The sequence below is a fragment of the Cornus florida genome, unplaced genomic scaffold (assembly GCF_030987335.1).
Source record: "Cornus florida cultivar Cherokee Brave unplaced genomic scaffold, ASM3098733v1 CherokeeBrave_3.0.0_Hap2_Chr11, whole genome shotgun sequence".
In the NCBI taxonomy this organism is placed as follows: domain Eukaryota; kingdom Viridiplantae; phylum Streptophyta; class Magnoliopsida; order Cornales; family Cornaceae; genus Cornus; species Cornus florida.
In genome coordinates this window covers 119,517,436-119,533,401 of record NW_026775581.1, presented here as the reverse complement: position 1 = coordinate 119,533,401, position 15,966 = coordinate 119,517,436, and the positions used below count along the sequence as shown (strand labels likewise).

At 34.2% G+C, this 15,966-nt stretch overlaps 1 protein-coding gene across 1 annotated transcript; it reads left to right on the top strand.

Moving 5' to 3' along the window:
- Positions 1–3,285: 3,285 nt before the first annotated feature.
- LOC132285941 (probable WRKY transcription factor 13) lies at positions 3,286–7,348 on the top strand. Its single transcript, XM_059788179.1, has 3 exons — positions 3,286–3,823; positions 3,946–4,176; positions 6,933–7,348. Exons 1-3 carry the CDS (start codon positions 3,555–3,557, stop codon positions 7,102–7,104), a joined length of 672 nt encoding a protein of 223 aa, XP_059644162.1. The 5' UTR covers positions 3,286–3,554; the 3' UTR covers positions 7,105–7,348.
- Positions 7,349–15,966: the final 8,618 nt, after the last annotated feature.

Here is a 15,966-nt window from a genome sequence, read left to right as displayed (position 1 = left end):
TGTTATATTAGCTCTACTACTTGTTAGAACAGGCATATTTCTGTCAAAAATTAAAATTATGTATATAATTATCATAAGGGATTTTAATCTTATAAAAAAAAATAGAAAGTACCACCTAATAACTAAAAATTTTGAGTCAAATAATAAATATCTCACCCATTACAAACTTGATAATTTGAATTATGCTTCCTCTCTCGATTATTTTCGGTCATTATATATGCTTAGCTTTCCTCCAAAGACGTCCTTCACCTCCCGATCCATCCATATTGGAATGCAACTAGGAGCATTCGTAATGCAGCATTTTGTGGCGAGTGTTTGGCTCTGTAGCGAGCCCTTTGGCTACCCAGGAGCAAGCACCATAGGTTCCCATTTTAAAACCTCTAACATAAATGGCAAGGCAAGTAGCGAGGCAAACAATTATGACAATCACTCTCTGTATTTATAAATTGTGGAGAGCTTAGTAAGAGCAACATAATTAATACTCTATACACAGACTATTTTTATTTTTTATTTGACTGGTACCAGGTCCCTTCAGGACTCGCCTTAAACCATAAATTTGGGAATCAAGTCGACAACCCCACATCTCAGCACTAATTTCATTCAAGAAATATAATAAGAATGAACGAACTCGAACCTGTGACATATGACACCTCATACCGTTGCCTTACCAACTCTACCAAGCTCCCGGAGATTATACTGAGACCATTTGATCAATAATGAAGTGATAAAACTACCTCCGAGAACTTATGACATAAATTGGATTGCTATAATGAATAGCTAATTAATAAAATTAAGGGGCAATGGAAAAGATAAATTATTGTTAAATGAAAAAATGCTTCATCAAAGGCTAATGTTGTGCAATCAACGTACATGATGACAAAGCTATGGCCCACAAACAATTTTTGTTAAAAGAAGCTAACATTGATTAAATGTGTGTAATTGAAGAGATCATAACAATATTATAGGTTGGTTTGGAACTTGAGAAAAGTGGTGGGTAGATGTGGGGTTAGGAGGAGGAACTATAAAAAGCTTATATAAATAAGAGAGAGTGGAAAGATAAGAAGCTTTTTCTCTGAAAAGTCAAATAGGCCCTCTTTCATTAATCATAATCATATCTTCACCGTCGATTCGGAGGAATAGATTTGCACCTAAGATACATCATCATTGCTGCAGATATTTCTTTCAGGGTGCCCAAAAGAACCCTAGAAAATGACATTTCAAAAGAAACCCTATGAAATTTTACAAAAGAAACCCCAAAGAAATGTACACTATTCTCTGTCTTTTTTATAGACTCATTTGAAATTTCGAAAGCCTTTAGCAAAAATTTACCACTAAAAGACTATACTAGGGGAATATATTCCGCCTTTTAATGTAAAAGGTTGAAGTTAACTACGAATATTTAAGTATGTGAGTTACTTGTTAAAGATTAATAATTAGAAAAAGTTTAATTTTTTGAAAATAATTTGAAACATTATTTAATTATACAAAATTTAAAGGAAACTATTCCATTCAGACAAGTTTAAAGAAACTCCAAATGCAAATAACACACTTTAGATTTTATGTTCTCAAAATTTTTAATTTTTAATTTTTTTTTTTAAATTCTGTTTGATTGATAGTTTTTAAAATTTTTATAAGAGAATAATGCTACTATGGCGAAGTATTTAAGGGAATCCTTCCGATAAACCACTTGCATCTATAAGAAGCATGTGGTGGGTGTAAGTTGCGCAGTGCAGAATCAATCTATTACGGAGGCCTTGCCGTCTATGGCGAAATCAGTCAATTATGTTGAAGCAAAAGTACAAACTTTGACTCACACTCGTTCCATTCTACCAAGAACGAGTTGTTGAACACTTTTAGCTTTGTGACTCTTTGTCCAAACACGTACTTTTGACTTCAAGCTTATTTCTTAATCCTTGTAGACGAGTTGCTAGAAGAATACGAACACTCCTCGAATGATCTATTCCATTCGTAGTGATTGGTTCACCTTACATTCAATAATATGAAGAATTATGAAGGAATTCTGCTAGTTTGGTCGAATTGAGTAAATCGATGTAGACCATTACTATGTGTTGAAATGTGTGTTCTCAAAAAGATAAAACAGATTTTACGATATGGGGATTTGGAGTACAAGTGGATCGGTACCATATTGGATTAGGTCAAGTGTGACCGGTCCAAGAAAAAGCGACCGGTCGGAGTTTGGCAGAATAGAAATTTTATAAAAAATTCTAACCGGGCCTATGTCTATAACCTAACTCGATGAATTGCTAAGTGTTTTCACACACACACCTTCACTGAATGATATTCTCTTCAAATCGAAGTATGCTTGTACATTATTTGCACTTGTTGTTATGCTTCTAATATCGAAACTTAAGTATAAACCGAAAATTACAACTCAATCAGTTATGTTTTCACATCGAAATAGCTAATACAAAAATATGTATCTCGTGGTGAGACCTAAAGAGCGTATCCCACCACATGCTTCCTATGGTCCACCAAAGTCTTAAGTTGATTTCAACCTAACTATGCTTAGTCTTTCTAAATACTATAGTTAGAATTTTTTAAAATTTTTTGGAGAAATATCTTTTATAGTTGTTGAAAATAGTTTTCTTTTTTTTAATTTCTTGAGAATTGTTTTTAGTTTTCATCCACTATTTTAACATTAATTTATGTTCTAAAAGAATTAAAAATCAAAAACTATTTTAAAAATTCATTTTGTTAACAATTTCTGAAGCCTATGTTAATGGAGACATATTCTTATAGTTTCCTGTTTATAGAATTTTATAAAATTGTTTTTGGATAACTCTATATAGTAAACGCTCTTTATTCTTGACCTATTGTGCAGTACTCGTCTGTTTTTCCTTCACTTTAACCCTTTAGTGTCACAAATCCCTGCACAGGAATTTCAATTCAACCCCAGTGCCACAGTAAAAAGAAATGTGGACAAACGTACACATGCATACAACAAACAAAGTGAAATTAAACAATCCACTTCCTTCAATTAAAATTCTTTTTTTTTTTTTGTGTGTATGGTTTTGACCTTATGAGACATGGAGGTTCCATGCTTTTGAGGTCAAATAGCAACGTCTGGCACACCACATTCTTCTGTAACCATTGACTTCATAAAAAAAATAAAAATAAAGTCCTTTGTGGGAAGTAGTTGTCTCTTCTACTCCCAGTACATTTTGGTAAAATGAGATGAAACTACAAAAAAAGTCTGTCTGTGTGTAAGAAGAGAGAGAGAGAGAGAGAGAGAGAGAGAGAGAGAAGGGAAAGTGGGTATTACTATATACTATTATATATATGTTATAGGCACAGGGTTACTTTCATATTTTTTTGTTCAACATCTGAAAATTTGAGAGAGCCATCTTTGTTCTTTTAACCTAGACCACTTATAGACAATCAGAGATCATCCTTTCCCAAAGAGAGAGAAAAAAAATTCCAACTTTATTTTTTCTTTCTCTTTTTATATAAACCAAGCAGTTAACTTGTTTCTGATCTTCTGAATCATTTTCTTAGAAGAGAGAGAGAGAGATCCCAAGTACTCTCAGGCTGCCATGCTTAACCAGGGAGTTTTTGAGGATCAAGAGATGTCCACACAAGTGGGTTTCTTTTCTTTTCCTACAAACATGACCATACCTTCATTTGGGTGCAATCCATCTCTAAAAACCCTAGCAACCATGCCTCCAGTTTCAGCAGATCATGCATCCACTGAAACCCTCCTCATCTCTTCTGCAACTCCAAAGCAAAAAGAAGACTTCACCTCTCATTTATTAGGAGGTCCTCAACTTCTTTCCTTGCATAGACCAACTGCAAATCTCAGCTGGTAATTAAATAGTTCCTTTAATATTATTATTTTTCATGCACACACAAACAAACACACACACACACACACAGAGGATATATTGTGATTAATTCAAATATGGTGTTTGAATATATTGGTTTCAGGGCATGGGGAGAGTTGAATGATTGCATGAGCAATAAGAGGAGTAGTGGTTGTGGTGGAGATGATCATCATCTTGGAGTTTCATCATTAAAGATGAAGAAGATGAAAGCAAGAAGGAAGGTTAGGGAGCCTAGGTTTTGCTTCAAGACCATGAGTGATGTGGATGTGTTGGATGATGGTTACAAGTGGAGGAAATATGGTCAGAAAGTTGTCAAGAACACCCAGCATCCCAGGTACTTAATTAATTACAGATTCTTTTTTATTGCTACCTCTAATTAAATGTCAATATATATATATATATATATTGCATTGAACTTGAGCTTAGTAGTTAGTTCATGCTACCCCATTCACCCTCTCTCTCTCTAGGTATCTCATTAGTGCTGTTGTTATCATTGTTAATATTGGGCCTTAAGGGCTTCGGGAAGGAGATATATATATATATATATATATATATATATATATATATATATATATATATATATTATGGGCAAATCAATGGATATGGATACAAGTTAGTTTTAAGAGAATGGCTAAATGAACTAATAATTGGTCTTAAAGGGCTTGCAATCCAAATGAGTGATCAACAATGTGCAAAAAAGATTACCAATTACTACAATGTAATTAAGTGAGAAAAAAAGATTAATCATTAATTAATCAGCTTGGAGGACCGGAATGCATAATTGCCTCTGTGTGTGTGTGTGTGTGTGTGTGTGCCCACATTTTAGGTGCAGTGCTAGGGAATAATGGACATATGATCATGGGGTTCTATGCAGTGAGACTCAATGGAAAATAAGTAAAGAATGAAATGATCACCACAATATATATGAGGACCAAAAGCAATGAGAGGCCTTAATTCCACAATGTGGCAATCACAAATTCACAATAAATGTTGAATATGATACAAAGTGTTGATTAATCTGTTTCGAGAGATAAACAGTAAATTATATTTATGAGGCAAAAAAAAAAAAAACAATTGTTTATACGATGAAGATCTAAACAAATGTCCGTAGCAAATTTTATTTATTTATTTATTTTAATAGGTAAGAAAGCAATACAGTTATACAGACATCCTTTTTGTCCCATATCAGGCTTGAATCCTTGACCTCCACCACCCAAACCAAGAGTCCTGTGGCTAATATGTGTGTGTGTATATATATTAATGTTGTTATTATATATTACAAATTTACAGTACTGCTAGCTCAAATTTCAAAATGCCTAAGGGAAAAGAGAAGTTTGAGAGTAGAGAAAATGTGTGTGTGTGTGTGAATATAGTGTTTGGTAATTGGGAAATAAATCATTATCACTTCTGGATTCCATGAGGATCTCTTTACATGATATTGCTTTAGCTGTAAAAGCAACCAAACTTTTATTGTTTCATGATTAGTACAAGTTATATATCCCCCTTTTCAGGAGCTATATATGCTCTTATTCACTAGCTAAGTGCAGACTTTCTCACAAGCAACAAGCTAAATTGAGCCCACTCTCCGGAAAAAGCCATTCTTACCAATGATGATTCTGGCCGTTGAGACAATATATTTTCATGATTTACCACTTTTCTTGTGGACCCTCGATTAAATTCATTTGCCCAAACGTTTTCCTAAATCGCATTTGCCCCTAGCTAAAACTGTATTACCCCCCTCTACTATTCATTACTAAACATTTAAGCGCCAAAAGGGAATTTAGTGGCATTGCACGGGTTCAATCTTTCCGCAAGCAGAGGTAATTTTTTTAAAGTCTCGGCATTATGCGACTAAAGACTAGATCTCTGATCTCTCCTGTTCCCTTGCATGTAATTTTCTTTTCTTTTTTTAAAGTTAAAACAATTCACTTACGCACCCTGTCTCCATTGAGGCTCGAACCCCAAAAGATAAGGGTCTGATACCGCTGAGCGGTTGGGGTCACGCAGGTCTTCTTTGCATTCTCTGGATAACTAGTTTTTTTCTTTGGATAACTAATTGGTTCTCATGACTCAAGATACTTGAGTGATTATAAAAATAAAAAAATAAAAAAAAAAGCCATTAATTTTCTCTATTAAATTTAAGTTCAGCTTGATCATTTTTTGTCACTTCATAAGTGGATTCACTTGGCATGATTTGGTAAAAGTACTTTTGGAAATTTTTTGAAATATATATGTTGTGACATATTTGATGATTTGTGAGGAGCGTAATGCCATAATTAACCTGCTGCATTGATCACGTAGATCCTCAAACGAACAGTTGCCTTTGGAATTGCAAGTCGGATCCCTTCAAGAAAAAAAGTTAAAATTATGTATGATTCTCTCAGTTGAAGGTTATACAACATGATTGCTACCACATTCAATATTTTGCAGTGATATAATATATATATATATATATATATATATATATATATATAAGATCAATGCACACACACATATAGAGAGAGAGATAGCATGCATGCTGGTATAATGCTGTATGCATGAGGGGTCACACTGATTTTACTATGATGAAATTTCATTTCCTTTTATGTTTTGATAGCTTTTATTCTTTGTTTTTTGTAATGATTAACTTCTTCTGAAGTTTATTGCATGCATGACCACTTGACCAGGGCACAGTTACTTCATGTAGTAATTATTAATTTCTTATTTAGATCATGATCTTGTGTAACATAAAGTCATATGAATATATAACTAGATTACATATAGGAAACTATATTGCAACATTTCTTTCAAGTTCTAAGCATCCAAGTTCAAGTCTCTTAAAAAAATAATAATAATAAAGAAAATGAACTAAGGAAGTGTATGCTGGTTTCAAAAATATATATGTAGGTGCAAAACTTGCTGATATATATGACTTCCTATGGTATCAAGCTTTGCATTGTCTCTAATATAGCTTATAGAATTTACTTTGGCGCGAGACATTTCAATACAAATATTCATTCTTGCCCACCATGGTCAACATGCATGCATGCACACAGCTTCTGAATTAAGCTATCACATTAATTTATCTGTAAAATGAATGTATACATGCAGGAGCTATTATCGTTGTACACAAGATAACTGTCGCGTAAAGAAAAGAGTGGAGCGATTAGCAGAGGATCCGAGAATGGTGATCACAACCTATGAGGGAAGACATGTACATTCTCCCTCACACGACGAAGATGATAGTCAAGCTCCATCACAACTCAACAATTTCTTTTGGTAGTGTCTTTAAAACCTCCATCAATCATCATGGTGATGATGAACTGAGTTGTTGAACTAGCTTCTACTGTTTGGGAATTTGAGAATAAGAGTGCAATACTGATGTGTGTAAAATTTATATATATATATATATATATATATATATATATGCCCTTACTTTGATTTCTTGGTCCTCTTGCTGTAATGTTTGGTAAATAAAACCTTACTTTACAATCAGGTTCAAACAAATGCTGTAAAATCCTTTTTTTAATGCATTTAAATCAATTGAAATGATGTTGAAAAGAGATTTCAACGCAGTCTATTTAAATTTAGAACAAATTAATGTGTTTGAAAAATTTTACAGTACCCTTGGCAGAACAAACATATATGATGAGTATGCAAATTATCCATCTGTCCAAAAAACGAGTAAAATTTTCAACTTTTTAAAGAAAGAAGAATTTAATGTTTTAGCCCTTAAATGAAAATATAACATTCTCTAAACTAACCCTTATTCAGTATTTGTTAATATGAACATTAAAATATTCAAGAGAAAGGTAATTTGAAATTAGATAACTGTTAATAACATTTTTTTTAAAAGTTAAAATATGTGTTGCAGCATCACAAAAAGAATTAAGTTAAACCATTTTTGGAGAAAGAAGAAGCATGATACAAAATTCAAAACACAAAAATATAATATTCATTTGAATTTAATTCAATGTATTTGTGTGGGTGTGGGTGTGGGTGTGGGTGTTTATATATATATATATCCCACAGGACCCGCATATCAAATATCCAAAAAAAAATGAAAAATTATGTCTAATCATTATGTAGTGTCGGAATACCTAAATAAAAAGGCAGGAATGCTGAGTAAGGCCCATCCTTAAGACAAACACCAAAACGTAAAAGATGTTCCAGCTAATTGATTGGGCCTTGAAGGCCCATATGGGTGTCTCTATAATAATGTTTTCACTATGGGCTTGGTAAATTAAGAATATGGGCTGGGTCAATCTTTCTTCACAATGGAATCCCAAAAAATGTCGCCCTAGACAATAGGCCCAAAATGGCTACAGACCCACTTAAATTTCACCCTTTTCATTCCAATGGACCAGGAAATTCGCACAACTACAATTGTTCTGTTTAGCCCTAATATCATTATTTAGGTTTATTTTATGAGATAAAAAGTCAAAGATTGTTGGGGATCGCATTTTAAGAAAACATATGCACGTGAAGGCTACTAATTTCTACGCTTTAGGTATTTTAGTAGAATGCCAGTACTGTGTGTAGATAGAATATAATTTAGGTTAAGTTAATCACATCCTTCCAAAAATAATCACTTGGATTAAAAATTAAATTATGATAAATAACGTAAAAAGACGGGTCAAAGTCGTAAAACAGCAGCTAATAAGACTAAAATTACTATTCATGCACTCCCACCCAAGGGGGCACCACGTGGGACCTCGTGACCCGCGCGTTCAAACCCTTATTTCAAGGACTACCCTCACTTAAGACCATAATTAGGTGTAACTAGGGCAGATTTGGCGGGTTCAACCGACCCACACACACATATATATATCCAAACTTAAATTGAGTTTAAAAATCCCCGAGTCCTGTTAAACTATAGATTAATACATGATCTTGCATAGTTGGTAGTTGGTGCTTCAGTCCAATCAAAGCTCTACTAAGAAATTTGAACATTGGGTTTAATTGAACAAGATCACCTAATGATTTTTATTGTTTAAACATATTGGACTTGGGCTAGCCTTGCAGCAAAGCTCGGGTCCCTTGCATTGACTCACACGTGTCAAAGTCCAATCAATTTAAAGTTAGGTATTTATATAAATATCTAATTTTTTTTTTGAATAAAAATAGATAAATAAAATTAAAATTCCAGTGGGGGCAAGTGTCCCCATTGGACCTCACATGCTCCGTCACTTGGTACATAAATAATTTATATTTATTATTAGGTCGAGGCAAGTTTAACTACATATTCGGTCTGCCTTTAATATGATACCTGTTACAATTTTTAATACTATATTCGCCCCTATTCGGTTTATGTAGTTTATTATAGATAATGGTCGAGACAAATTATCACCTTACTACGTTTGGTGTGCAGGAATGAAATAGAATGCAAGTGAGAATGAAATGGCCATTCTCATTCTATTGTTTGGTTGTAAGTATGAAATGTGTAAGAATGTAATGATAATAATTATTTTAGTATTTTGTTGGACCAATTTAAAATTTAGAATGGAATAAATTTCTAATTCAATTCTCCAAATTATCCCTCTTAGTAACAAATAAATTAAATTAACAAAATGAAATTCTCTAATAAATTTTTTAAAAAATAAATGGTGGCAGTGATGGTGGTGGATGGTGGAAAACGGTGGTGGTGTAGGTGGCGGTGTTAGAAGGCGGCGGTGGTGGCAATGGTGGAAATTGGCGGCAGCAGTGGTGGTGGTGGAAGGTGGTAGTAGTGTGGTGGTTATAGTGGAAGGAGATAGTGGTGTGACTATGGTGGTGGTGGAAAGCAGTGGAGGTGGTGGTGGTGATGATGGTGGTGGTGGAAGGCGGTGGAGGTGGTGGAAGTTGGCAGTAGTGGTGATGGAAGGTGGTAGAAGGCGATGGCGGTGGCGGTGGCGAAAGGCGATGGTGGCGGTGGTGGTGGAAGATAGTGAAAGGCAATGTCGGTGGTAGTGGTGGCGGCGGCGGTAGTGGTGGTGAAAGGCGATGGTGGCGGTGGTGGTGGAAGATAGTGAAAGGCAATGTCGGTGGTAGTGGTGGCGGCGGCAGTAGTGGTGGTGAAAGGCGGCGGTGGTGAAAGGCGATAGCGGTGGTGGAAAGTGGTGGGCGATGGTAAAAGTCGACGGTGGTAGTGGTAGTGGTGGTTGTGATACCCCTCGGATCCGAGACACGGGTTGATCAGGCCCAGGCCCAAACCCGAGAGAATATCAAACAATTAAAGTATTTTAAAACGAACACAGATGACAAAAAGAAACAAAAAAAAAAAAAAAAAAAAATAGAATAAAGCTGAAAGAAATAATAATAATAAAATCCTCCATGTGTAACTGAAACTTTAAACTCCAATCCTCTAAAACTTCAAGGTTACAACTTGGGAATCCACTGATGGATCCCTAACCAAAAGTTCAACTGAAACTGAAAACTGAAAATAGATAATGCTAGAAACATCGAGAGAAGTCCTACGTAATTAGATGAAAATGAGACTGTCCTCGACAAGCACGATCAAGCTCTAAGGCTGGAACCGTCCTGTACCTGAAAAGAATAATAAAGGAGTGGGTCAGACCCACGAGCAAGTTCTAATCTAACTGCAATCCATACAGTGACCCGATACGCAGATACACCGTAGACACCTCACAATATCTATCTAGTCCATACGTATAAATATATCCACACTAAGGGACATTCACTAGTCTATAATAGGGGTCTCAACCTGAATAGAAGGCAACATGCGAATACGCACCCAAAGGTGGGCATGAGTACCTAGACCTAACAGGGTACACCTCAACCTATTATAACCAGCTACGCATCCACTGCATATACGCACCCTAACCAACGAGTCTGAGACTCAAGCTCAACTCGTGGTACCATAAACATATATATAAAGTCCGTCCAAATCCAGGGTAAGCAGTTCAACTATTTATTAAACTGACCTACAATAAACCAATTAGTTAGTCACTCAACTTATTCAGTGGATATGACTTAACTACCATCCGTTAATCCAGGAAGTCATCCAACTTGGTTACAGCTGATCTGACTTAGTCACAATTAGGATTCGATATCTTTCAATCCATTCCATTAATCCATTAGGTTAGGTTTATGCGTTTTGAGCTAAACCGTCCCTAGTATGTCACCGTCTCATACCGGTATATACAATCCTCCATATCCAGGTAAATTACAACATATAACAGTTTAATAATTTACAGACCCAAAACCACCATCCAAACAATTGCAGAAAAATATTTAAAGCTTCAGCAATTTAAATCCAAGCATTTAACCATATAGTTGCAGGAGACGATTTAACAAATCAACAACTAACATCCAGAGCATGCATAAACCAAATTTAATATGTCAGGGACTCCATCATGCATGTGAATAGGTTAAATAATCCTATTATTATCTAATAAATTGCTAAAACAATTTCAGAAGATTGTTTAATATTTCGGCAATTTAAATCCAAGCATTAACCATATAGTTGCAGGAAACGATTTAGTAATTCAGCAACTAGCCTCCTAAGCATGCATAGATCAAAATTAATAATTAAATGACCTTATCATGCACTTGAATGCATTCTAAATCAAATTTAAATAACCACGGAAGAAACACACAATTTAAAATAACCAATTAATAGAATCACACGCAATTAAACAATTAAATAAAAAATTAAACAATTAAATAAATGCCGGGACTATCCTTTTAAAATTAGGGGTATTACAGTGGTGAAAGGCGAAAGTGGTTATGGTGGAAGGTAATGGTGGTTTTTGGATTTGGAATATGAGGGTTTTTTGGGAAGTCGATTTTTTTAAAAAAATTACTTGTGAATGGAACGGCCGTTCCATATGTTTAATTGTGAAATGAATTTTCATTTTAATGGAATGACCATTCCCACTTTAAATTGCTTACCAAACAAATGAATGATTAGAATAGATATTCCATTCCAGTCCATTACTGCACACCAAACGTAGTATTAGAGTATACTAGTGTGGCTGCTGGCCAATCCGTCAGTGCACAGATCATTGCGGGGGTGTATTAGACAAAAGCTTATTAGGAAGGTGAAATTTTGGGTTGAGAGCAGATATTGAGTGCGTTGGGCATACTAACTCATTGATACTAAGTCACTGATATACGCGCCAATAAAAACTAATATAACTAGTTAAGAGCGATTTTAAAAATAGGTAGGATTAATTTCCTATAAGGGTCAAGTGTAGAAAACAGCCCTAAAGTATGTTTACAGTGCATATCACACCCCTCACGTGCAAACAAACACCCCTAAAGTTTCAATTTGGTGCAAATAGGCCCATTTGACAAATTTAAATTCTAAGTTGACTAAATTATCCTTACTGAACCATTTTATAAAATCTATAAAAATAAATAATTTTATAAAATGACCGAAAAGGACATTATTGAAGGATGTCTCTCGTGCAAAAAATACCCTTAAAGTTTTAATCTCGTGTAGAAAACACCCCTAAAGTATGTTTACAGTGCATATCACACCCCTCACGTGCAAACAAACACCCCTAAAGTTTTAATTTGGTGCAAATAGGCCCATTTGACAAATTTAAACTCTAAGTTAACTAAATTATCTTTACTGAACCATTTTATAAAAATAAATAATTTTATAAAATGACCGAAAAGGACATTATTGAAGGATGTCTCTCGTGCAAAAAACAACCCTAAAGTTTTAATCTGGTGTAAATAGGTCCCTCTGACAAATTTAAACCCTAAGTTGACATAATTACCCTTACTGAACCATTTTATAAAATATATATAAAAAAATACTTTTATAAAACGACATAAAATGACACTATTGGAATACGCCGGTAATGGACAAGTAAAGATATAAATATAAAATAAAAATAAAAGTTGTAAAGATAAAAATATAAAATAAAATAATAAAATAATAAAGGAAAATTAAAGATATAAATTGAAAATAAAAAACAAAAATATAGTGCAAACTAAATAAAATAAAAAAATTTCAAAGTTACCAGTGCACACTGATATTGGGAATATTTTTTTAAACTTTTTAAATTTTGTTTAACATTGTTGGTACAATAAAAAATAAAATAAAAGGAAAAAAAAAATTTAGTAGAAAAAAGTAAACTGAAATCTCAAAAAATTCAAATCCTTATTATACAAATTCTCAAAGTTTTAAAAAATATATATGTAAGGTAATGTACACATAACACCCCTATATTATGAGATTAGTAGCATATATACCCCCTTGGGCATTTTCGAAAGAATAAAAGGGCAAAATGGGTATTACAGTACTAATTTATATTAGATGGGGTATTTTTGCACAATGTGAAAAGATTAGGGATATTTTCTGCATATTTTTTTAAATAGGGATAAAAGTATACTCTAAGGCTATTTTCTGTACTTATCCCTTCATATAATGATATACTTTTATTGACCGAGTATGCTAATGATGTGGCATGCCTAGGGCACCCAACATCTTCTTGTATGATAGGGTAGCACATAAAAATATCGTCCTGGTGTTACTTATCTCTCTGTCTCATATTAGTGTTCTTCTACTGTATAATACAATTACGGAGTACTGTGAATTAAACAGACATTAATACATATTGTTGAGTGCTTTAATCACATCCCTCGATGAATCAATACTTCTCTTTAGCAAAAACGATCAGCGTATCTTCTTTACCATTAAATTTAAATGAAACTTAAATAAAATAATACTCCTTCTGTTCCAATTTAGATGTCATTTTTGGGGAGTAGGAGTTTTTAAAAGGACATGTGGGACATGTCTTATCTCCTTGTAAAGTTACTAATTTGCTCTTCTAAGTTTTGAATTTGTAAATTTGAAATTTTAAACTCCAAGGACATATATGAAAATATGTAAAATATATTATTTAAAAAAGAAAAGTAATAAATATTTTAGGACAGATCAAAAAGAAAAACATAATAATTCTTTTTAGAACAGAAAAAGTATAAATTTGTATTCATATCGTGCATTGGGTACATTTAAATAGTACACGTTTGAACTCCACTTAAATATATATTCAAGGAGTCATCCTATTCAATGTTTCTTTTCTTTAGGTACAATGTATTTTGATATATAAGTTTTTATTTATTAATGGGTTAAGTGCATTAAACCCCCCTCAATTATGAGCCAATTGCAAGAAACCCCCTTAAACTAAAAAATACCCCCTAAACTAAAAGAATGTTGCATTTAACCCCAAGGTGTTAAACAACCGTTAACTAAAAACTAAAATTACCGTTTTGCCCATTATACATATCCAACTTTAGTTGATGTGGCCTTTGTAATCTCCATATCCAATGAAAATTTGACAAGTCATCCTATCATTAATAATTTTACTGTGGACAAAAAAAAATGAGAAATACATTTAATCACTGAACTTTAAAATTGACCCACGTGAAAAGCTGAAGTGGCCTGGATGCACAACACTGTTTCTCTTCCTTCTTAGTTCATTCTCTCCTTTCCATCTCTGCACATTGCAGCAGTATGGGGGAGCTAACATCCGGCACAAGCTTTGTGGGATATCTAGGTCTTTAACATATATAAATCTCCTCTTCACGAACCTCTCCAAATCTCCCAAACACGAGGCGGATCGCTGCCGGAATCTATGGAGGCCAGCCCTTGTCGCCGACAAAGCAGCCCTCCTCCTCCTTAGCTCCACCGTTCACGGCCGCACCCTCTAGTGGAACTGATCCGATCCAAACCCATGTTCATGGTAAGGCGGCTACTGCGAAAGCTTGTGAAGCTTTGTCCTGATAATCCTACAACTTATATACTGCTATCAAATGTGTTGGCAACTTGGGGTTAACCGCAAGACCCAATCGTAAAAGCTACAGATTCAGTCACAAAAGCCCCAAAAAACTGTTGTGGCCGATCGCCAAACCAATCCAATCGCAACTGCCCAAAAAATACTCGTTATTCTTTTAATCAATTCCCCTCCAAACACTGACCTTTGCAACAAACAATTTTTGTTGAATGATTTTTCACCTTTTCGTCATTCTCGTCAGTGACGGAGTATGACGTTAAAGAGAAAAAAGAAGAAGAGAGAGGTGGATTGGAGAGAGATAGGGGTGGTAGTGGGTGTGGACGGTGGATGTGGTTGTCAAGGAAGAAGAATCTTTGTGAGGGCGAGAAAGCGGTGGCAGTGGCGGCGGCGGCAGGTGGTGACGGTGGCAACCATGGACTGGCGGTAGAGGTGATGGTCATGATGACAACGAAGGTGGTTGGAGAGAGAAGGTGGACGCGCGCGTGTGTATATATATATATATACTCGTATATATAATATTCATTTAATTATAAGGTTATTTTTGTCTTTCTGAATATTTGCCAAGTCACGTGACAAACTTGCCTTTCTTTGCGTTAGATTTCAAATGGCCAACTAACATTTTGTAACAAACGGAATAGTTCAGGGGGTTTTTTGAGAAAGAGAAAATTGTTTAGGGAGGTTTAATGCAATTAACCCTTTATTAATTTTTTTTAAAAAAAATTGTTCGATCAATTTAATGTGGTTTTCTTTTTCTGATGTGATGCAAGTACAACAATTTGATACAGAACTTGATGTATAAAATGTGTCAAATTTGTACGAGTTGGTGCTTAAAATTAAAGCCATGAATATGATAATAAGGTACTATTAGTACGAAAAGGACTACGAAATGACATATGTATTAATTAAATATGAGTACTAATGTTTAAGAATTAATTAACCAAGTAGCTGTAACCCACGCCCAACGGGACCAAACAAAAAATGTCTACTCCTTCAATAACACAGCTATTTCATTACAAGGACAATCCTCTAAGATATTTGCTAGTAGATAAGTTTGTTTATAAAAATAAATAAATAAATAAACCATTTCTCATACCTTGGGATCTGAGATTCAAATACTAATTGGATAATTAATCACAAAACTAAACAAGTGGACCATTTATTTAATAAATACCACAAATCCAAACAATTACAATAACAAATGCAACATGTGCCCTAATCTATACAAAGGGAACAACATATGCGGCTGTGTGCCTTATTATTAGCGTTATTCCAAATTCTATTGCATTTTCATTTTAGACTCTGTTTGTTCTACGTTATACAACTTTAAATCTAAGCAAGTAACATTTTAATTCTTAAGAGGAAAGACTTGAAATAAACATGAGTTCATAAACTCG

What these genes read in the sequence shown, in the direction of transcription:
- LOC132285941 (XM_059788179.1), top strand. Translation starts at nt 3,555, where the DNA reads ATGCTTAACCAGGGAGTTTTTGAGGATCAAGAGATGTCCACACAAGTG. An exon ending in CCAACTGCAAATCTCAGCTG is followed by an intron (nt 3,824 to 3,945) that starts GTAATTAAATAG and finishes TATTGGTTTCAG; the next exon opens with GGCATGGGGAGAGTTGAATG. An exon ending in AAGAACACCCAGCATCCCAG is followed by an intron (nt 4,177 to 6,932) that starts GTACTTAATTAA and finishes GTATACATGCAG; the next exon opens with GAGCTATTATCGTTGTACAC.